Source organism: Aquila chrysaetos, chromosome 4, assembly GCF_900496995.4.
Source record: "Aquila chrysaetos chrysaetos chromosome 4, bAquChr1.4, whole genome shotgun sequence".
NCBI classification, from domain to species: Eukaryota; Metazoa; Chordata; class Aves; order Accipitriformes; family Accipitridae; genus Aquila; species Aquila chrysaetos.
The window spans coordinates 17,511,916-17,537,042 of record NC_044007.1 but is presented as its reverse complement, the minus strand read 5'-3'; the positions used below and the strand labels follow the sequence as shown (position 1 = coordinate 17,537,042).

Genomic DNA, 25,127 nt, shown 5'->3' with positions numbered 1-25,127 from the left:
GTACAAAAATTAAGAAGGAAGACTGATCTTTAGAAAGATTGAAGTGAAATACTGGGGATGACAGAAAAGGGAGCTTTTAGTGTAATTATTTGTGCACATTTAGAAAGTCTTTCAGTTGGACTTTCTATGTGCTAGCCTAGCCAGGAAACAGCTGAAGTGTAGCGGAGTCTACCAAGCCTGCCAACTCCTGAGCTGACAACGTGCAGATTATACATTAATTTATTCTGGGACTAGAGGGCTACAGAATCACTAATGTCTGTAAACCATCTCCATAGTGCTGGCACAAAGCAGATAATATGCAGTGTTGGAATTTATGTCTGAGAGAAAATAATTTGGCTAATAGCAAGATCATTATAGCATCCTTGTTCAAAATGGCAGGTAGTCTTACAAATAGCAGGGTAGACATGAGATACAAACAAATTTAATCCAAAAATAACTGAAATTAGAATTGTTCTAAGTCTATATGCAGTAGAACAAAACAAACAGAATTAACGTGCAGTGTCATGCTCAGCACTTCAGGATACATGACCCTTTTTGTCTGGCTCTTCTATGCACATATGAACCTTAGGCCAAGCAATATATTTAAGACTCTAGGTGGTGAGCAGAAGGTAGTATTCATAATGGAGAAACAAGCCATGTAAACACTACTGTTTTATCACAGACTGAAGAAGGTACTGCAAAACCAGATTAACCTGTAGTTTTTTCCAGTGAACAGAGCTTGGAAAAGCTGTAAAATAATTTCACTCACTGACCAAAATCAGAAATCATATCTGGAATCTAAGAATTAGCTTGTGCTGTTGAAGAAATACTGTTTGTAAAGCAACATTAGCTTATGATACTTAAAGCAATGTTTTTGCATTTCTTGTGGATGCCTCCAGAGTTATGGGAGGCAGAAAATTTGATAGAACAAATGCCTGAAAAGCACAGTTCTGAAAGACAGATTTTTGTGCAGATGCATATCATCGTGGATTTATATATGCTTTACCAGAGTTGTGTTAGGTGTTCTGTAAAAGGTAGGACGGGAAAAAGGGACTATGGATGCCACATACAAAACTAATTCAGATATATACTAAAAGGGAAGTCAGAGAGTGGGCTTCCTAGCTAAAGTCTTCCCTTTCCAAAATGCTTGCACTCTTATAAAAGATTTTCCTTTTTATAGTCTAGTGTCTCTGTTGCAGCATCAACCTTCAAATCCTTAGTCTTGCCTGCTTCCCCTGTTATTTTCTTTTTTGCTTGTTACCATCACCATTAAGTTAATTGGAAGAATTCCCATTTAGCAATGCATCATATTATTTTTCAACATCCAAGTTCCCTGTCTTTTTTACTTCATATAGGCTTTGCAGTTTTATAAGTATTACCACCAGTTATCTGCATTTAAAATTAATCTCTTTTCTTTTTGATCTAGCACTATTAAATTGTTTCATCCATATCACTCTATTCCCTGTCCTTATTCTTGAATATGGTTTCTGCACAGCCTTTCAGAAGGCATTACTGTGCCAGGCAAGCTACCATATAGCTTCCATGGCTCACTATTGGGTCCACAACAAATTCTAATTCAAATCAACCCATTTGCTCAATAGAAGTTGACTTCCTCCCCACCCACCTACCCAGTACCTACAGCTGAATTTGACTTATCTGGAGGAGAATCTGAGGTCACAATTGGGCACAGACATCAAGGCTTTACAGTACCTATGTACTATCAGAAAAAGTTTCTTGCAGGATAAATCAGAAGGTTAAATCTCTGCTCCAAATACTGTGTCAATGCACTGAGGCAAAGAAGTTCTCAGTTCTCTCTCCATCTCAACACATCTATGTTATGCAGGCATTTCACCTTAAGCTGTTTTTAACTGGTGTGTATGCTGCATGTTTTTTACATTTTGATAATGTCCTAGTAGCTTATGTACTATTTAAAATATGTTTGATAAACAATCATACCAGAAGTGTTAATGGTCAAAACTAAAAGCAGTCAGCAGGAAGCTTGTTCACAAACACGAATATTCCCTTATGTAGTTATGCATGCTCTAAGGAGAATCGCAGAGGAAAAATCAGATATCATGTTAGGCATATGGTATCACTGTTTTTAACAATTACAGAACACTGAAAGAACCAGTAAAACATAACCTGCTGAGTAACATAGCCGTTGGATAGCCTGACTCTTATTGAAAACTCCAAACCTCCAAAACCAATGTAATGTGCTTCAATAAATGATCCAAAATATGGAAATTATATTCTAAAAAGCCATGGATATATTTTTACAATGCAAATCCATTACACAGCACTAATCCAATGAGTTCAAATAATTTTTTTGTGTATGTTCTAGGACCTCAGAGAAAAAAATTCATTCAGTGTTCAAGGTTTTTAATATAATCTTCCTTAAAAAGAAAAAAAAGGATGAAAATGTAGAAAAGGCTTGGTTAAAAAAATACATTCCAGCTACAGCTTTTAGAGGTATCTGAAATCTATTTCCTTAGTTTCTTTTTAGCTCTTTAATACTGTAAAAATAAATAATAAAATCAAGGTCTGTCCAAGGAAACTACTTAGTTAAATTTGCAGGAGTCTAAACTCATACACTTACACACTACATTGCTTAACTGTAATACCGTAGTAACGTTTTCAAATACAAGTGACTACGGATATAAAGGAAAATTTGTACTGAAGAACAGAAATAACTTGTTTGCAAAGGTCTTAAGCACCTGTACTTCTATGAATTTTTGAATGGATAGTCTCACCACAGAAAGGCCATCGAAAACTATCCTGAACTTTCCAAATCCTAGAAAAGCTCAGTCTTAGCTGCCGTTTTTGTACCCTTACATAAAATGAATGAGTTAAATTGTCATCCTGGAATATCTGAAATTCAACCCAAGAAGCATGGAGTGCACTCTGGCCTCTTTGATAACTACAATTCTTTAAATAACAGTGGGAAATGATTACATGTATGTGAAAAGGAACACCTGGTTTATCAAGGCTTTTTGGACAAATAGAAAAAGGTATCGCTATTGGGACTGAAATAGAGAAAAATATTGTAAAAATCACTATGGTGGTTGGTTTTTTTTTCCTTTTTTGCTAATGAAAGAAGTGTAATATTGCATGCAAACAGCTGCATCAGTAAGGGCATTTGGGGGGGGACTTCTTTTTGGTTTTAATTTAGGAGAATTATCCTTAGCACAGAGAAGGAAATGCCTTTTAATTGATACCTACAGAAATAAAAAGAACAGAGTGATAGTAACGAGGTAGTGTCCCACATATTTCACAAATATGTAACTTATAATATCTTTCATCTGATGATCATAAGGCCATTTGCAAGTCAAATGAAACACAGCTTACTGTAAAAAAAAATTAAAAAATTATGTGAACTATACATGACTGAAATATTCAGCCACTCTTCCAGGCAGCTCCTGATGAAACAGGATCAAAAGGGGAGGATCTTACTCTATTGATATGTTTGACAGAAAGAAGGAAGGATAAGTGAAAGGGACGATGAACAGGTCTACCATATGTTGAATTTATGTTTTGATTTTTTATTATAGTTGAATACATTTCTATTAAAAAAAAAAAAAAAAAAGACTGTAATAAAGAAAATGTTACACCAGTAATAACATGAAAAATAGTACCCAAAACAGCCACCAAACTATGCCTGAGTGTAAGGCATGCAGTGGCTGACCTTAATTTAAGGCAAGAGGTTACAGACTCAGAAAGCAAGTCATAAATTTGCAAGCTGAGGGATCAGAGTCCCTTTTAAGAGGTCTTTTTAAATAATAGGGATTTTTCTAAGTACACATATATAGCTGTTATATATACTTGTTCATCTTACACAATTCAAGCGTACTTGAAGATCTACAGTGACCAGCAAAAGTGAATAATGGAGTAACCATGCATCTAGAGATACCAGAATAACTACAGCAAGCCTGGCTGCTTGGAACAGCTAGAAAGAGCAAACAGTTGACAACTAACTTTGCTGACTTAGCTGAATCTTAAATGAAGCTAGGCAATTAAACAAGGAAGATGACAGCACCCTGGAGTTATTAATCCTGTACTATGAGTGACGTATAACTGCATGTTACATGAAAAGACCCAACTATCCTAGCAGTTGCATCATCAGGGGATGAGAAAAGAGAAGAACTGTCATTATTGTACTTTGAGCATCTGGAGCAGCCAGTTAGTGATTATTCTGCTGTTCATTCTTTTGCTTTCTCCCTTCAGTGAAGCAGTACTCTTAATTGCAGTACTCTTAATCCATTTACTGTACCATTTATGAGTGATAAACCTTAGCTCAGTGAGTATCAGACAACTTAATTTGATTTTCCCAGGTCTCGGGGTGCTAGTGTTTGTTAATGATTATAAAATTTTACCTTAGTCTTTGGTGTTCCCTGTAATGATAGAAACTGAACACTTTATAAAATTCTTGGTGTATGGATGATGTCCACATGACTTGGATAAGTGACAGAAGCCTTTTGAACTTTCATCCCCAATGAGAGGAAAATTCCCAAAAGAGTTTGTTTATGAAGTTATGATCATTATCATTATTCATAACTCTCTGCTTTTTCTAATCCTGCTCAGATGGACAAACACATAGAATGTAATTTTCATTATATTTTCAGTTTGACATGAAGTAAGCAGTGCCTCAGTGGTTTTACTTGATGCCTAAAGATGCAGGAGGACTGAATCTCCAAATATTTCTTTTTCAGTATTTGTATTAAATGAAATAGGAGTAAATGAAGAGTTAAACCACAACATTATTCCCAAAAATGCATGCACTTTGGTTTTTACTTCATGTAGTTAGAAAACTGGAATCTGGCACTGTATTTTTGGCCAGCCTGGAGATTTGTAGATTGCAGTAAGTAAACACAGTATTATTCTGGGACTTTAGCCAGATTTGTCTACAGCTCCTGGAGACCTTTTATTTGTGCCTTACCACAAGTGCTTCATTCCATGGGCAATACAGAAAGATAAAAGCCTTGCCCACCTACCTGGAATTCAACAATTAATCTATTCAGGGGGAAAAGAAAAAAAAGCAAACCCAAAACCACCCCCCCCCCAAACTAATCAAGAAAACATTCTTTGTTAAAAATGGTATTTAAAACCAAGAATATTATTTTAAAAGTGGAACAAGAATTAAAATAACCCTCATAGACTAACTAGGTGAATAACTGGACACACCAGCACCTCAGAGAGCAGAATAGAGCATTCTGTAACTATGAACTGTGATCAATGAATTACAAAAATTCTTATCCACTCTTTGTTAATTGGGGCCCAACATTTCAAAAGAAAGCATGGATAAATTAAAAAAAATCTAGAGGAAATGAACAAAAATTACTATTGGTCTGAAAAGCATGACTTGTGAGGGAAGAGTGCATTAGGATTATTGTAGTTATGGAAGGGAAGACCAAAACTAAACAAGTAAAATGAAGTTGCAAAGAAGAAGATAATTGGTTTCTAATGTGCACAGGTACAAAGCTATATACAGGAAAAAGGTAGCATGCTTAAATTTTAGCAAGAAAAATTAATGTGGAATAAAAGATAAAAACCATTTCTAATAACATTAAAAATAAAATATGGGAAACCACTGCCTTTGGAAAATGGGAAGGTTTTTAAAGGACTATCTGAACAAATACCTACTGAGAATAAATCTTCCTGTGAAAGGTGGGTATAGATTCTTTAAGATCTTCTGAAATCTTTACTGTTTGCATCCTACTGTATTGCCTTTGAAACATATATCAGGAAGGATAAAGTCCCATGAGAACTACAGTCTGTGAAATAGAGACTTCCTTCAGCTGTTTAAAGAACTCTTCACACATTTCCTCACCCTTATCCAGTGGTGTGTAACAGACTCCCAATGTGAGTTCTCCAATTGTTCTATTGTTCTCTGATCCTGATCCATAAGCTCTCAACCAGCCCATTTTGCATCCCGAACAGCAGATCCATACATCCCAGCTGCTCCTGCACACAGATGCCACCATATCATCTTCTCTGCCTGTCTCTCCTGAGGAGTTTGTACCCATCCTTCACAACACTCCAGCCATGTGAGCTGTCCCACCATGTCTCAGTTACTCCAACAGCATCACTGTTCCATGACTACATGTGGAGCTGCAGTTCCTCCTGCTTGTATCCCAAGCTCACTTGAGGCAGATGTCCCTTCATCCTGCTTTATCATTTCTGAAGTCTCCCATATTCCTATCACTCTGCACCCTTTGCTTTTGACTCCTGTCCACTGCTACCTGACTTAAATCTGGATCAAAATAGCTGTTTCCTGTGGCTCCTAGTTTAAAGTTCTTTTCTTTTCAACTTGATTACTTTGTATGAAGCATTGATATTGGACAAGGTTTCTTTTTACCTCATGGTTTACTCAAGAAGAGAAATCTGGGAACTAGCAGGTCTCAAAAACAAAGACTTTTTTTTCATTATACTTTAAAGAGTTTCAAAAAGTTCTAAGACATAGATACAAAAATTTAAAATATTGTACTGGGTTTGTGTGGCAAGGTTTTGCTAGTAGGGGGGGGGTTACAGGGGTGGCTTCTGTAAGAAGCTGCTAGAAGCTTCCCTTATGTCCGACAGAGCCAATGCCAGCCGGCTCCAAGACGGACCTGTTGCTGGCCAAGGTCGCGCCCATCAGCGATGGTGGTAGTGCCTCTGGGATAAGATACTTAAGAAGGGGGAAAAAAAGTTGCTGCAGCACAGAAACTGCAGCCAGAGAGAGGAGTGAGAACATGTAAGAGAAACAACTCTGCAGACCCCCAGGTCAGTGAAGAAGGAGGGGGAGGAGGTGCTCCAGGTGCCGGAGCAGAGATTACCCTGCAGCCTGTGGGGAAGACCATGGTGAGGCAGGCTGTCCCCCTGCAGTCCATGGAGGTCCACGGTGGAGCAGATATCCACCTGCAGCCCAGGGAGGACCCCACGCCAGAGCAGGTGGGTGCCCAAAGGAGGCTGTGACCCTGTGGGAACCCCACGCTGGAGCAGGTTCCTGGCAGGACTTGTGGACTCATGGAGAGAGGAGCCCGCGCTGGAGCAGGTTTTCTGGCAGGACTTGTGACCCCATGGGGGACCCACGCTGGAGCAGTTCATGAAGAACTGCACCCCATGGAAGGGACTCACAGTGGAGAAGTTTGTGGAGGACTGTCTCCCGTGGGAGGGACCCCACACTGGAGCAGGGGAAGAGTGTAATAAGTCCTGCCCCTGAAGAGGATGAAGCAGCAGAGACAACATGTGATGAACTGACCGTAAACCCCATTCCCCATCCCCCTGGGCCGCTGAGGGGGTTAGGTAGAGAATCCGGGAGTGAAGCTGTGCCAGGGAAGAAGGGAGGGGTGAAGGGAAGGTGTTTCGAGATTTGGTTTTATTTCTTATTCCCCTACTCTGATTTGATTGGTAATAAATTAAGTTAATTTTCCCACATCAAGTCTGTTTTGCCTGTGATGGTTATTGGTTGAGTGATCTCTCCCTGTCCTTATCTTGACCCACAAGTCCTTTGTTATATTTTCTCTCCCCTGTCCAGCTGAGGGAGGGAGTGATAAACCGGCTTTGGTGGGCACCTGGCGTCCAGCCAGGTCAACCCACCACAAATATACATACTTACAATGATATGGGAAAAAAAGTAATAGATAATATGCAAAATATATAATGTTGGGACATAACATCAAACATTCAAAGTGAAAGACAGGATGGAACTCTGACATGGAAAGAACCAACGAAAACTGTACAGTGGGAAGTTTCTTTGAAGTGTAAAATACCATCCAGTGTTAAGAGTATTGGGATTAGGAAGATTAAACTGATGAAGCAACTAGTGATCCTAAATTCTCACAGTTAAAGTTTTTTTACACCCTCCCAGACAGTCTTAGCAGAACCCAAAATCAACTTTATGATTGTGAGAGACTGAAAGAGTTGATGTCTCAAACATTGTGGTGAAGCAAGTTCTGCTTAAAGACGAACTGCATAACAAGGAACCCTGCCCAGCAAGGAACCAAGGTGAAAAGCAGCCGCTGAGCAACCATCAGCACAGACTTCAGCAACAGGTTGGGGAGGGCGTGCTGGAGGGTGTGCAGCTCCCTGTTCTGATACACTGTTCTGATAAGCTGTTCTGGTACAAAGATCAAACAATGGTCACACCTGCAGGGAAGGGGAAGTTACTCCGCAAAGGACCCCTAAGCCCACCGACCCATTTCCCGAAGGTTACACCTAATTATGAGTTCGAGTGCCTGCCCGAAGGATGGGCAGGGATGATAAAAGGGCACAAACTGAAGTCCCAGGTGCACAAGCCCATCGGAATTGGACCCCTCAGCTGACTGGACCAACACTGGACCCAGGACCAGTGAAATCTTTCTCCCTTTTTCTCTCTCTGTCTTGTTCTCTTCTTTCTTTTTCCTTTTCCATAACCCCTAGACCTCATTCCTTTAAGACATAAAACCATTGACCAAGTCTGGGACTAGGAGTGGATCCAGCCACCCCCAGGCTCCTCTCTGAGAAGGAGTCTAGAAAGCAAGGGGGTCTGCTCTAAACCTCGTGAATCAGCGGGAGGGCTCTCCTTATTCCCTGAATTGTTGTATATGGTTACCACAGGTTACATCATTTAGTAAGGTAGTTTCATGCCAATTCCTGTTGTGAGAGACCCCACCACCTCCTGTTATGCCTCCCAAGTTCAGTTTGCTTCTGTCATGAATAAAATGTTTAACTGATCCTTTGGTGTCGTTTCACTGTAATTTAGCCTGAGGGAATTCCAAATTCAGCACGACTCCCTGGTCTGTCCAGCCTGGGTCATGACAATGATGTAGAGCAGCAAAGAGAACTTTGGCCCATAAACTGGTCTGTTCTGGTGAAATAAGGTCGGTTCCACTAATTGACTGAAATGTGAAAGAAATGTTATGTGCTAAATTTGTACAGATCTACTATCAAAGGTTTCATCCCAAACAAAACTCAGAAGGCCATCATACAAGATAAATGAGTTAACAAGGCAGACCTCTTATCTATATGTTCATTACAGTCAGTTCTATAAGAGATTAAGTCCGTGCTGCTGGGCCTTTCTTGGCCATCTTAAATACAATGGAATCTTTCATACACACATAATAAAACTCTGCTACAGCTTCTATTACATTTAAATGCCCTTCCAGTGTCAACCCAATTTATAGCATTGTATTTATAGGTTGTTTTTAACTCTGAATTTGCAGAGCTGAATAAAAAGATGACTAAATTTTGTGAAAATCTAAATTTATTTTTGTAACACAACTGAACCATCTTCAGACTCCTTCATCAGTGGACAATTTTAAATATTTTCTCTTTAAAAACAGGCTACCAATCTGAAATCCATCTGACAGGACAGAGACAATGCTGTCTTAGTATTTGAATAAACCAGCAATATTCCTGCCAATGCTGAGAACAAGAAGATTAATTAATGCTGAAGAGCAAGATTCATGTTCCATAGGCAAATCAATAATCATTCTTTCGGTTAATAAAGATGCAGTCTTGAAGAATGTTGAAATGTCACACTAGAATTTTAGCAATGAAATCTTTTGCCTGCAAAAAACACGACTGGCAATCAGTTGTTCTCTTGGAGTAATATCTGAAGGGCTTTAAAGACTTCTCAGGAAAATAATTTGTTATGACTTCTGCCTTCCAGATTTAATTACGACTGAGTTATAAATCAGGGTTTGCAAAGTGTTACTTAAATACTGAATAATATTTTCACAATTTCCATTTATACACAGGTAAATTCTAATTTTAGGCAGAAAGTGAGAGATACAGAAATTTTTATCAAGCCATAATTTCAATAATCTGAGGAAAATAATACTAGTCTATTTAAAAACCTATGGCAGCAAAAGCTTTTTGGATTAAGCAGTTTAGTAAAGTGAGTTAATGAATTTGGGATTTACCGGTAATTACTTTCAAAGTATCTCAGATTATTTTACAAATATTACTTACGCTAAGTCATCACTAGAAAGGATTAATCCAGGAATGCCACATAGAAAATGAACCTAAGAAGAATGTAAGATGTTATAAGGAAAAAATTACCTAGCATAAGCAGAATTTACTAGCCCAAACTGGAATCAAGCTAGAGTTATATACATTTAACACCTCTCCTCTTAAAATTGTCTTTAGGGGTTTCTAACAAATAAACTTGATTAGAAATTAGTTTTAAATCACATGTGAAAGACTGGGGCTTTGCTGGAATTAACACCTCTAGTATTGTGTTTTGATGACTGCACTGTACATATTACCAAAATAAACTTTTCAAATTGTCAGTTACCATCCCAAACCAGTATTTTACTTTTCCAAGTTTCTCCTTCCCATTCACCCATCTTGATCCTTCAGAGTAATCTTTTCCCCTTTCAATTGCAGGTATAATTCTCACTTTTATGTTGTCCTCAGTGACAATTTTGCAACATAATTTCAATAGTGTATGTGAATATGGTCAATGCATCATTTACCTTTATGCCCTTTGTCCTTGCTCAAGAAAACTCTTAAGAAAACAGGAGATAAAAACAGTGTTTCAGGCTTTTCATTAACCACCCCCACTTGTTGTAAGAAGTCCTAATTTCCAGCCTTGAACACAACTGTGGACTCGAACATTTTTGTATTCAAGAAGTTTTATTTTGTTCAGTACTGGGTTAGATTTCTTGAATTTAAAATCTGGTCTTTCTTTTTTCATCTTCATTGCCTGTATCTGTTGTTATAACAATCTTCTGTTATTAAATTTGATCTTATTGGTACTTTTTCCATGAAAAGTAACAAGATAATGCATTGTTATGTCTGTCTTTTCCTTACTTTTGTGTGAAATACACCTGTCTGCAAATGTTCTCTTTCTGGAATAATTACATATACTTTCTTTCTTCTTCTAAACAGAATTTCATTTATTTAGAAACAGTTCAGTTCTGTTGCTTTCCCCAGTCCTCTATATACGGCTTGAAGATGTAATTTAAGAAGCCTGTTTTTTCAAATTAAGATGGTTACTGCACTGGTGAATGCTACTTACTTTGTTCCAAATACCTTTTTATTCTGGACTATATCACACCAGTTGAGGGTTTGCACACTGCTAATGTAAATTTCCAATGGGTCTTAGGACAGCTCTCCTCACTACCGATAGGAATTCCTGAAATCCCATGAGGATGTGCAAAGCCAAACTATGTAAACCAAATGAAAGAGTGATTCTGATATTTTGACGAATATTCTGACCTAGATATATACATTTCTAATGAAAGGACAAGGAAAACATTTTAAGATGTTTTGGATTGCTTCATAATCTGTTAACTATATCCCAATCTTCTGTATATCTCTTAATCACCTTTTGAACATTTAAATCCTGATTTAAAAAAAAACTAATAAAATTAAATTCTTTGTATTAAAAAGTTTCCATATGAAGTTTGCTTTCTGAAAATTAGTAATGATTTTTTTTTTTAAAGTATCATCACTACTACAGTAGCACATCATTGCACACTAAGTTTTCACAGGTGAGCACAACAGGTACTTCCAGTTCTCCACCCATCATAAGAACTTAGTTATGTGGCCATCATTATCATAAATGAACAAACACAGGTTTTGGACATGAATCTAATGTATTAAAACCAATCAGAACTCTCACAAATAATATTGTTTGGTTAAGGAATGCGTACTATGTTGGATCATTATTGTTGCTTGTATATTTTCAGTGAGTTCCATTTAACAGACATCATATATATTAGTAAGGCTAATATTGTTATTATTAGCACAGTAAAACTAGTATATTTTAGCATTAGTGTTAGGAATGTATGATAATTCTAATATAATAAACATCTATATTTCTGTACCAATTTCCTAGTTCACAACACATCAATAATGATTTAGAGTAGCTTCAAATAATTCAGTAAAGTTTCACCACTACTTTGAATAATAAGAAATCCATGGATCTGATCACAGGTTAAAATTCATGTGGGGATTTCCTATTCTTCAGGCTCAGATATATTTGTTCAGATAAGTAGACCATGTATTTATGTGAAATGTCCCTGACTGATAATGAAAACCAGATACCATCCTGAGAATAACACTAATACAATGGGAAAATACAAGTATGGTAGGGTATACTAGAGAGCAATTTCAATGCTTTTCATAGAGGCAAAAGTTTGATTCTCAAAATTACACATTTTAAAGATAACTAAAACACTCAAAGTTCTTTTATTGCAAAAATTCAAGGCAACAAAAGGTAATGTAACTTTCTTCATAAAAAAAAGTCATTCAGGGTATTATTTTGCAGAGCTTCTGGACCCTGGTTGAAAGCACACAGCATTCTACTTGAAAACACACATATATATTATACTACTATTTCAATAAAATGGTAGACCTTTTCCATAATTTCTCCCTGCCCTCCCCAAATTTTAATTAACTTCTCTAATTTTAGGGGAGCATCGTTGCCATTTGTAGACCACTTACATTTTTTAATATACAAACCATAAGAGTGTTGGCCATTCTAAGCCACTGATTTATATTGTCCCAAAAAGGATCTGTGGAGCAATCTCTGAAAAATTGTTCATTCATTAGTGTCATGTCATCTTCTTGTCTTATATACAAATACATCATTCTACAAAATGTTTTTGTTGGTTTTCTTTTTAACTTTCTTTAAATAATCCAAGATGTTTTTAATCCAGTCTCACACAGCTATACTGGGGCTTTTCCCAAGAATAAGCAGCAACAACTGCTTGTATATAAGAACTGGCTTCAGACAAAAAAATGCTCATTCCCCATGAGGTGTAATTTATTCCTGCTTTTAAGTTAGTGCACTTCACTTTCCTCTGTGTATATTGTCAGATCCACTAGTTAATGCACTGCATGGCATCAAGTGCAGTACTTTGACTTTATCTCCTGCTTTGTTCTCTCCACAGCCTACAAAGCCCAGCTTACAACAAAGACACAAAGGCAGAGTCAGCTTATTTACTGTTTATATTACTAGGTTCTATTTGCTACACTGCCATAAAATCATTTACTACCTGCAACCAAATCTGTCTGTGAAATACTTACTTTTTTATATGAATACTTCTTGGTAGTTATATGAAGTTTATTTTTTTCTTTTTTTTTTTTTGTTTTTTTTTTCCAAAATTCCATACTATTATAGGCCTTATATAAACAGATATACCCCTTCAAGAAAGTGTACTGGAGGGCCTACAAGACTCTTAGGTATACTTTTATTTCAAAATTTACAGCATGTATTTGAAATACTGTATAGTCATGTGTCTATGTAGTCACAGAATTATACCAATGACTTGCAATTAACCAATTTTCCTCTCTGGTGGGTTCTGCACACAGGAAATAGCAAAATACTTCAACACTGAGCTGAATATTCTAATAATCAAATTTGACACCAGTTAGATCACTTTTTAAATATGAGCTTATAAATATCTTGATCCAGTTTATTTGGAATAAATCCACTGAAGAAGAAGAAATTAAGTATACATCTATACAGATAGGTAGAAATAAACATCTCTTTATATATACATAAATATATGTTGCAGGGGAATTACAGAATTCCCAGACTTGGAATTTAGTAACAACCGCTTTAGTCTTTTACCTGTCATGACAAAATATGGAAAAATAACTCAATATCCTCCCAGATAAATAGCCAAAAAAGCAGAAATGCATTTTGTCCATGTAAAAAAAGTACATACAGTCAGTGGGTTGTGCACTTGTTTGACCAAAATGCGTGTCAATTCAAACAAGTGGAAAAACAAAGCCTCTTGTTAAAAAGATGAACAGAAGGTTTATAGTGACAAATATTTTGTAGCTATATGTACAGGAAATGGTGAAAATATTTTAATAGAACTTCTAGGAATACAAATAAAACTATATTCTAGTTTTGAGATTTCTGAATTCCCAAAAAAATCCCCAGTTTTAGAATGAAGAATCTTACAATATCTATTTTACCCTGGAATAGGAAAAGCTTTAAAAATATAAAAGTTAGAATACTTCCTTGATTATGAAAGTGTCTAATTATTATAACCTTTGTAGAATGACAATATTATGTATAAATGTAACCTTATTTATTAGCCTCAGTAAATTATCCTAGCTTGCTGCATTATGGAGAAACTGCAAGCTGCAATGTTATCTCAGGAATAGGTGATATGATAAAGCTGCTGTCATGTTTCACTGTTGAAAACAACCTTATCAAAATTAATTTGTCAGGGAAGAAGACTTTATTTAAAAATTACTCATGGGTTGTGCACAGTATAATTGACCACAACACAATAAATCCAATTTAGTTTTCTTTTAATTAAGGTATTTTTGCACTTCTAGTAAATCTAATAAAAATTACAGTATTTTAATGAATGTCACAGCATGTAAATGACAGGTGAAAAACTTTGTTTATTCAAACTATGTTCCCTGACAAACAGGATACGAAATAAAGCAATTGTTAGGTATATGCCCTGATTTTGCAATACAATCCTATGGAAACTAGTAAAGCAAAAGGAAGCCATTTGAGGAATAACTCTTTTCTTCATGAAAACAATTTGGCCCAAAAATGTGTAACTTAAAAAAATACAAATATTAGTGTTATGCACCAAATTTAAACCATAAGGATGCAATATGGTCTCACTTATGGATGCTTGTGGCAGTACAAAACACTGTTGATTCCAACGAGATTCCCCTCATTGAGACATCAATCTGCAAGAACTACATTGCTAAAACACAAGCATGACCTCCTCCTGATCTCTTCATTCAAAGTGAAGGCAATGTAAAAGGAATGGTCAAAAAAAAAAAAAAAATTACTCCCCAAATTTACTTGTTCTGAGTTACAAGAGGCAGATGACAATGACATTTACACACAGATGGTCTAAAGACATGTATGACCTTAACTCTGCTGACATCTAAGCATGCTGTAAGTTCAGAGCTTTGTTCAATTTATTTCCTATAGGTAAAAACAAACAAACAAAAACCCCCAAATTAATATTGAATAAAGCATACTTTTGTGCTGTTCTTGGGGCTTTTTTCCAACAAATCAGACAATGACATTTCCTAGGTCATCACATATATTTCCGCAATCCAACCAATTATATTAAACTGAACAACTAGCATATGCATGTCTGGAAGAGACCTAGCCATCTACCAAAAAACAGTAGTCAAGTTGTTTAGTGTTGAGAAAAATTAATTCTTACACATATACTCTCAAAATTATACACCACTTCACTTGTTTTCTCAGGATTCTCTGTTTTAGATATAATGACCATAGGTAGGGAACAATAAGACATTTATCAGAGGAATTCTTTAAAGATGAGTGTTTAATCAAAGAGAGTCTCCATGGCAAACATAGAGAAAGAGATAAGAAGCTCCTTAGTGGATAATCACCTTTAGCAACCTTCTGCAGAATTCTGTGTTGGATAATTGCATTAGACAAAATTAGGACAAATTCGTTAGAATTGAACCACAAAGGTCTCTATATTAAATGTAAAGTTAGATCTTTCTGATATCAGACATAGACGTATAGAAGGAACTGTTGAAAATAATTAGTTAAATTTTTTATTGAACGTTGACAAAAAATACCTTAACGCTAATTTGGTGCATTAAGCCTTTAAGCCATTATGCCTGATGTTAAAACTTAAATCAAGAATCTGTCAAATTCCTAGGTTATGTTTCAGTAATTTGTAATCACCAGTATTAAAATGTGTACCTTGGGTTTTTTTATTTTTTTATTTGTCAAGCTTTTACCCCTTAGATTCTTCACTGCTATTGATTAGAGAACTGTCTTCTCCAAAAAATGTTTTCCTTCTGCATAAGTTTCTGCAGTAAATCAAGTCACCTCTTCATCCTCTTTCACATGCACTGAAAAGTTTGAGTCCTTCAGTCTCTAGACAAAATAACAATTTTGAAATCTAATAGAGCTTGTTTCCTCTTTTTCTGAATCCTTTCCAATTTGTCAACTATTTGCCCTAGAGACTGACACTATTCAGATAATGACCTCTCTAATCATGAATAAAAAGAAATATGTTTTTTATATTCTTATGTGATAGTCTTCTACTTACACAATAGAGTTATGTTTAACCATAAGACTACTTTGGGAGCTTATCATTCCAGTTCAAATTTACACTGTGTATTTTCACATGCCCTTGAAATAAAAACAAAATCTATCTAAAGTTCTACTGAAAAACGTATCAAAAGAAAGCATGTGTAACACTGACTGTGATGACTGACTGGCAAGTGGAAGCATCAGGTTAAAGTCTCTCATCTTCCTCATTTAAGAGTACAATTTTTTATGCCAATTCATTTCAAAATTGGCAGATCAAGAATTTGAACAATGGTCTACAACGTAGTCCATTAGCCTTCTACTTTGTTACAAACCTAAGTTTTGTGCAAGTTAACATATTCTCATCAAATCTTTTTTATGATCATCTCCACAAACAAAATCTGGGTTTGTGCCTTGATTGTGTATCTTCTTCATTATTAGCTAGCATTTTTTCTGGGAAGTAGGAGGGGAAGATTCAGGAGTTGTAAGTAATTTTACTAGAAAATATTATTATCAGTAATAACTTTGTATTTTCTTCAAGATCATGGATAAACATATTAAATAACTCTAAGCTAAGAATAGGAAACAATAGAATGGTATTTCCAGTGATACACATTTCCCATATAGAACTACTTTTTTTTGGTACTGGTTAACTAGGTTTTAACCCAACTGAATTTTGATTTATTTTTTTTTTTAATCAGAAATTTATCAGAATGCTAATTTCAGTTGGAATGTTTTTGTAGGCCCTGCAAGACTGCATCACATTTTCTAGACAAATATAAATGTTGCATTTTGTAAAGTTAACCTGTGAATCCAGTAAAGGATCTCAAGCTTGCCTGACATAACAGTGTTTCATCAAAATACTATCTTTATTGCATTTGGTTATGTATAGCAGTGATAATTTCTCCATTTTACCAGCTTAGCTCCTTCCATTACTCTGCAAACATTATTTCTCTCTAATACTCTCAGAAAATAAGATTTACCCATAAAACAGGATTCCCAACTACTGCTGTATTTCTAATGTGAGCAAGGGAAAAGGATTTGACCTGCAGTATTTGTTAGAATACAAGGGATATGCTACATAGAAATCTTAAGATATCAAATCTGACTGAGAATGAGGGGAAGTCCCTCTAACTCAATTGTTTTGGTAGTTTCAAACTTCTGTTTGCTCAGTATCCAAGATACTACTTGACAAAAAGTCAGAAGTATTAATGGATCCCAAAATTACATTCCCATAGTTGTAAATGTGTTGAACACACACACTTATATCCTACTTATTACTAGGTTTCTAGTTCTTATTTCATTACATACATTTTAAAATAAATTAGAAATATAATTTTGATAGGGTATTGACTTAAAAATTAGGAGGTGCATATGCTGAGATACATCATATATGTGAGCAAGAGATTAAAATATTCAAAAAGGCTTTTCTTTCTTTAATCACACTCTAAAAGTTAATAATTAAAATAGAGATTTAAAGTTGTTCATACTAATAAATATAATGGATATATTCGAGAACGTTACTGTAGCATTTTTCTTACCTCTACAGATAGGAACGGGGAAGTCCCATGATGCTGTATTCACAGAGTTTGCTATGCAAGTAAGCTGAGGGTGGCCATCCAAAATATATCCAGTTACACAGCTGTATCGGATTTTGTCACCAACATCAAATCTTGTACCGTACAAGATACCCTTTGGTGGAACTCCTGGATTGCCACAGGAACTACTCTGTAATTCTGGAGAAGACATATTTTTATTACTTATAGTGTTTTTATAAATCAATACTGCATTTTGCTGAAGAATATAGAACGCATAAATTATGGCAACTTTAGGCAGATAATGTGTTTTCATGGATGTTATACAACTCTTAACACTGACAAGCCATTACTGACAGTCTATTAAGTGTCTGCTTATGCACCCACATATCCAAAGGTAGAATATTATAGGAAAATGAGCAAGAGGTTTTCCTTAAGCTCCAGCTGTAGATATATTCATATATTTTTCTTAATTGATAACAAAGAACTCACTACATAGGAAGAGGAAACAAAGGAACTTGATATATTTCTGACTCAAGTTACACGAATGCAAAGCAATAAACAAAACTAATACAGACATGAAAGAACATCGGATTCGAATCAGTCAAATTTGGAAGAATAAATAAAACTACTTAAGACAGAACACTAGGAGAAAGTTTTAACAAACATAAGCTTAAGCATGATCAGGAAGCTGTTGAATGATTTAACAGATTTTAGATAATGAGTCAAAAGTGATGAGATACTGTAGGTAACAGATTCCTGAGCAAAAGATTGGTTAATGTAAACATATGGAATACCATAGATCTGGGTGACTTCTACTCTAATGCAGAGCTTTAAACCACTAAGAATGCAAAATGAGTCGCAGCTCTGCTGTTAGTTTGATCTCTGAGGACATTAATTAGAGTTCATTTTTACTAGGTGGTACTCACACTCAACTTTTGACTGATGTTTCAGCATCATAAGTAGCTCGATTACAACATTTCCCATCATTTACTGCTGAAGTCCTTTACTTAATGGACATAAAAAGATAGATTTTGTTCAAATATGAGCAAAAGAGGTTTCATAATCTCATCCTGAGCTATTCAAAGCTTGTACCAAGTATACTTACCAGCTTAATGGTAACAGGGAACAGACAAATCAGGTAAACTTGTACTTGGATTCATAGCAAATTTCCCTAATCTACAAAGTAAGGAAACAAGATGGAAGAACAGAAGGGTATATATGTATCATCTTAATTTCTTTTTCTGAGTTCCATATAACTAAATTATTCTTCTGCATCCCCGATGTGCTCATGAGTATGTGTACACAGGCACACACACATATATATTAACATATTTAAATATCATAGAATAGAATCATAGAATGGGTTGGGTTGGAAGGGACCTTAAAGATCATCTAGTTCCAACCCCCCTGCCATGGGCAGGGACACCTTCCACTAGATCAGGTTGCTCAAAGCCCCATCCAACCTGGCCTTGAACACTTTCAGGAATGGGGCATCCACAACCTCTCTGGGCAACCTGTTCCAGTGCCTCACCACCCTCACAGTGAAGAACTTCTTCCTTACATCTAATCTCAGTCTACCCTCTTTCAATTGAAAACCATTACCCCTTGTCCTATCACTACAATCCCAGTTAAAGAGTTCCTCACGATCTTTCCTATAGGCCCACTTTAAGTACTGAAAGGCCGCTATAAGGTTTCCCTGGAGCCTTCTCTTCTCCGGGCCAAAAAACCTCAACTCTCCCAGCCTACCCTGACAGGGGAGGTGCTCCAGCCCCCTGATCATCTTTGTGGCCCTCCTCTGGACCCATGCAAGCAAGTCCATGTCTCTCTCACGTTGAAGGTCCCAGAGCTGAACGCAGTACTCCAGGTGGGGTGTCATGAGAGCGGACTAGAGGGGGAGAATCATTTCCCTTGACCTGCTGGTTACAATTCTTTTGATGCAGCCCAGGATATGGTTGGCTTTCTGGGCTACGAGTGCACATTGCTGGATCATATTTAGTTTTTCATCCACTAATACCCCCAAGTCCTTCTCCACAGGGCTGCTCTCAATCCACTCATCGCCCAGCCTCTATTTGTACTTGGAATGCCCCAACACATGTGCAGGACCTTGCACTTGGCCTTGTTGAACTTCATGAGGTTCACACGGCCCCACCCCTCAAGCCTGTCAAGGTCCCTCTGGATGGCATCCCTTCCCTCCAGTGCATCGACCACACCACACAGCGTGGTGTCATCAGCAAACTTGCTGAGGGTACACGCAATCCCACTGCCCATATTTCTTGACAAAGATGTTAAACAGCACCAGTCCCAATACTGACCCCTGAGGAATGCAACTTGTCACTGCTCTCCGCTCCTACATTGAACCGTTGACCACAAGTCTTTGTGGGCTTCAAGCCTCTCCACTTGGCCAGTGGAATGCCCCTCCTTCAAAGCGGTGCCCTCCCGCGTGCAAACTGCGGCACAAACGGCGGCGCCACACCCTGGCTGATGTGCCACGCCCTGTTCACCCCCTCTGGTCGCAGCGCTCCCGTGGGCTGCCCTTGGTGGGAGTGGGGTGTGGCTGCTGTTACTCCTGGCCTTGCCCACGCCTCATCAGCCACTCACCCTCGTGAGAGCTGCCAGCTCCTGGCAGGTCTCTGCGCTCTCCTGCGCTTTCCCTCAGGAAAAAGGGAAAGGAAACCCCTCCTGTATGCCGTGATCCCCTGCTCCACTGCGGAACGCACCTGCACCAGCACTGATTGCCTCAGCAAGCAGTATGGCTCATGAGATATGCTACATTGTCAAACTTCCATGCCAAGAACTGCCAAGTACTAGGATATATTATTAGATTTCTGCTACCAGCCATGAAACAAAACTATGTAAGTTATTAAAAGGAAGAATCCAGTATAGTCATATATATGCTATACATGTCTATACATATATATGCTATATATGAAATATATGCTAACAATGTGTTCATCTGCAAGATTGCTGTACCAATCATGTTTTGATGTGAATATGTTACATATGCAGATTAGTTGCTGATGTTGCTGCTATTTCTTTCTTTCTCTTACATAATAAACTGTGAATCTGATTTGACTTTCATTGCCTTGCACAAGGACACAACATAGAAGTAAAGGTAGCCTGTCTCATCTTGGTCACTTCAAAGCTCACCTAAACAGTTGATATTCTTACTACTGCTTTATCAAGCTAAGTGTTCTGTCCTCCAGCAAAACTCCCCTGTTCTCAAATCTGCTTGCAAGCTTTACAAAGAAGGCAACACTGCAGTTGACTCCTGCATATTTGTTCAAAGGGACTTCTCTTAAATCCTTTAAAGGTTTTCAAGGCCACTCCAGGTATTATTTATCATCATAGCATGTCAAAATAGAGGTAAGAATATCATCCTGTGGATTTTAGTTATCTATCTTAACAAATCATATTATATTAACTTGAAAACTCTGCCTGTACACAGTGTTTTTATTTGCAGCTTCTCCAAGAAGATGAAATCTTTCAGAGGCCTGTATTTCTTAGTGCTTTGTAAAAAGGTCACAAAAAGATTCTCTGTCCCTTGAAATGAAGAATATAAAGATTAGTGATGCCTTTAACAGTCACTGCCTAAAACTGCTTGCTTTACTCTTACTGCTGTCTCATCAAGAATTACCCACAGAAGGCAATATATTCTTATGAAATTATATTATATTTTAAAGCACTAATTAAAAATCAACCTTCTTCTAAAACGAAACTGATTTTCCAGTTGCAATACTATATAACTTGTCTAAAAAGAATACTTGGCATTTTCCTTTAACTTTTTAATATTATGGAAGAAGTTAGTGAGCATGTTGCTACTTCTAACCCTTCAAGTCATTTTGTTCCTGATTCCAGATAATAAAATATAAAATAAATTGTACAATTTAAAATATATTAGTTTTTTCTGTGAGTATTTTCATTTTGAACATATACAAGTGCATTATTTTTGGGGGGTGTGTGTTTGTAATTCACCAAGTAACTGCATTAGTCTTCTTTGATAGGTAGCATTTATTTTCAAACTGAATGTGACACTCTAATACCAACTCCTTGCCATTTAAAGCTACAGATTGTTACCTTGAGATTGTCATCTATCAGGGAACACAGGAATTGCCAAACTAGATTGTAATTTTTGTTCAGCTCTGCACAGATTCTTGACTTCAGTGACATTCTGATATTCAGTAATGATATGAAGCATGGAAAAGTATTTCATTTTAAATTTGCCACATTGTAATTTGGTTGAACTTCTCCTTGTTCATGTACTTTGAAATAATTGAATTTTTTACACTATCCTACTTTTTTACATTTTTCTTGTGTATTGTTACTCATCTCCTTTTTAAAGCAAGCTGTCCCAATTGTTTCAATCTCTCTCCAAGTAAGAATTTTCTTTGTCCTAGATTTAATTGTCAGTTATCTCTGAAATCATGTGCATTGTTTGCTTGTGCAAACCCAAAATGCTTTTTAAAATCAATATTGCACCTGTAAGCAAGGTACATATGAACTTATTTGTCCTCTATTTTTTTTAAAATGTTGATAAAACACTGAGATCAAAATAGCCTTCAATGCATTTCATTAAGTTTTTATTTCATTAATTACTATTAATGTCAATGGAAATTCTGTTGAAAGACTGTGGGTAAAATATGCCTCAGAGAGTTCTGCTTAGCAGGAATGGACACACCTCTTTAAAGAGTTTAATTAACAGAAATATAGCCACTTACTTATACAGAGTAATTAATAAACTATTCAAATGAAATCATGTTAAATATAATTTCTTTGTGACAATAGTTTCAAAAACAAGGCTGGCAGAAGTTGAGCCTCTCCTTCTCAGCATTTACTCAAGGAGAAACAAGTCTTAACCAGATATGGAAATTTCAAATTTACTTTCTTTTTATTCAGATTTTAAGTCAGGACTTTTTTCTTTTAGGTTATTTATAAAATCAAGAGTAGCACCTGTCCTCCCTAGACTGTTTAAGCATGAAATTTATAATTTGATGTCCAAATACTCAGAACAAGTATTTGCAAATATTCCAGTAAAAAATGCATTTGTGATATCATTACGTTGCATTCAGCTCAGTGGAAACTATTTGTATTTTCTCTGCTGAAAATTAATGTTCTTCACACACTAAATCTTATATTAGAAATTTAAGAACATAAAGAATTTTGTCTTTTTTTAAAGGGCTGATCCATATCTTTATCACAGTTTTTGTTCACAGCTATTACAGATCACTCTGATCCCATTTTTCACAACCTAAAGTGAGAAACGCAGTCGATATAAAATGTATATCTTCATGAGTACTCACTCACTGAAAACCTTTGAAATAACCCAAGAGGCTAATATTTGTTTCATTCATTACTTTTGAAGTTGAATACTCCTGGTATCCCTACACTGTCAGTTTGGATATTTTCCTGTATTACTACATGGCACTGGTCCTAGACTGCTTGTTCATTTGTGTCTACACAAGTAAGTCCTCTGCCAGACAAACCTGAGTATGGTCCAGGGAATACGCCATTCTAGGGACCGCTCCAGTTGTCTTCTGGGACAGGACTTAGTGTAACTGGAAATACTAGAACACGGGTGTACCCAGATAACCCTTGGAAAAGCAACGCATATGTAGTTTGTCTTACGACAAGCGAGAATGCTTTGGTATTGAAGATTCAAGACTGACTTCAGAAGTGCTGCATGTAGTATGTGTGTGGGTATAATAAAGTGCTATACATTCCAAGGGTCCCAAATATTAGGAAAGATGATACATTTCTAACAATATTAAGTACCCTGACATTCAGTTGTCCACAATTCACCTACATCGAATCTTGTAATGGTTTATTTTAGTTGCACATAGTTTTCCAAAGGTTTTATAAACTAAAAAAGTAGTTTAGATGCATAGTTTCTACCTCATAATATTTTCCTTTTTTTCTCATAACATATATTTTGCATACTTACTTTTCTGTTCTGTCCTCATTCACATTGCTCTTAATATATGAAAGTGTGGTCTAGGTTTAGATCCAAAAGGGACTAGAAGAATTAACTGATGAATATAGAAATACCATTGTCTTTGTACATGCATTCTGAAATATACATATAGATACCTGTCCCACTTGAGTTTACAGAGTCAGGGAAACCACAAGAAAAATTTGGAGGAGGCAGTATCAGTGCAGTGAAGGAAAAAATGAAAAACTTAATACCTAAGTGGCAATTTCACTGCATAAATATGTATGGTTCAGAGAGCAAAGAAACAGACATTATAAATGAATGCTTTGAAAGATCTACCATGAGTAATACAAGTTTAATAAAACAGAGATTAAATGAAAAAAAATCACCTCCCCCAAAGTCCAGGTCTTTCCTTTGTAGTAATTCAACAATAAAAGTGGTTATTCTGTGATTCCAACAGACCTCTTACCTCAAGATACAAGTGCAGAATGAAGAGTCACTATTCTGAAATTCACATTTGTTTACAGCAGTAATAGTTTGTCTAACAACCAAAACTTCTCTGAAGTTTTTCTTTTGCTTTCTGCATTTTATGTGGGTCAATCAAAAAGGACTGTCATATTCTGGTATCTATCTATAAATAGGTAGGCAAGAGGAAGTGTGAGAAAGATTTAACTTTTTTTCTCTAAAGGAAAACAAGGTAAAACATGTTTTTTCTTCTCCTGTTCTTAATTGCTCTCTCTTGATAAAGAAGTATCTTTGTAATAGTAACCTCACTGAGGGTCTCTACCGTTCACTAAAGATAATACAGCTAATTACATTGCATAGTTTCTTACCTATTTTTTAATAAATTACATCATTTTGCTTTTTTCTTCCCTTTGAAATTATTTTCATGCCAAAAAAAAGACAGAGGAATTTGATTATCTGAAGTAAAGCCACTGATTAGTATTAGTCTTTTAAAACTGTGTCCTGAGGGAACTTTAAATGTAGATTTTTATACTGAGCTAGATTTTGGTTCTAAGTACATTGAAACAATCACTGCATTTGCCTTCTTTGCAAGTACACAAGAATGTTTCTAATTATAGCATTAAAGTCATATGTTATTTTTATAGGAACAAGCCCATTTCAGCATTAGGTAAATTAGAACTGCATTAATATAATTCTTCTACAAGCAAGAGACCAACAGCAACAAGAGGTACAGCAAAAAACCCTCCAGGATAGTGAAGGAAACAACTGATAATTGTAGTACTGTAGTAACATTGATACAGTGACCATGACAAATGTAATACAAGAAATGGTCCAGGGTTTGCAATGTATTGGCTTTGTCTGGCAAGGTTTTGGTAGCGGGGAGGGGGTTACAGGGGTGGCTTCTGTAAGAAGCTGCTGGAAGCTTCCCCTGTGTTCGAGAGAGCCAACACCAGCCGGCTCTAAGACAGACCCGCCGCCGGCCAAGGCCAAGCCAATCAGTGATAGTGGTAACGCCTCTGTGATAACATTTTTAAGAAGGAAAAAAGTTGGGATAGAGAGAAAAAATGGCAGCCGGAGAGAGGAGTGAGAACATGTAAGAGAAACAACCCTATGGACACCAAGGTCAGTGAAGAAGGAGGGGGAGGAGATGCTCCAGGTGCCGGAGCAGAGATTCCCTTGCAGCCCGTGGGGAAGACCATGATGAGGCAGGCTGTCCCCCTGCAGTCCATGGAGGTCCACGGTGGAGCAGATA

The 25,127-nt window shown here is 36.6% G+C and overlaps 1 protein-coding gene across 4 annotated transcripts in view; it reads right to left on the bottom strand.

Annotated features, from left to right (window-relative positions):
• Nucleotides 1-25,127, bottom strand: part of CSMD3 (CUB and Sushi multiple domains 3) — a 756,594-nt gene that overhangs the window by 567,297 nt on the left and 164,170 nt on the right. For all 4 annotated transcript variants that reach the window (XM_030011520.2, XM_030011521.2, XM_030011522.2 and 1 more), the window contains exon 4: nt 17,488-17,682. In XM_030011520.2, the coding sequence (XP_029867380.1) occupies nt 17,488-17,682 (195 nt within the window). The remainder of the gene's footprint in view (nt 1-17,487; nt 17,683-25,127) is intronic.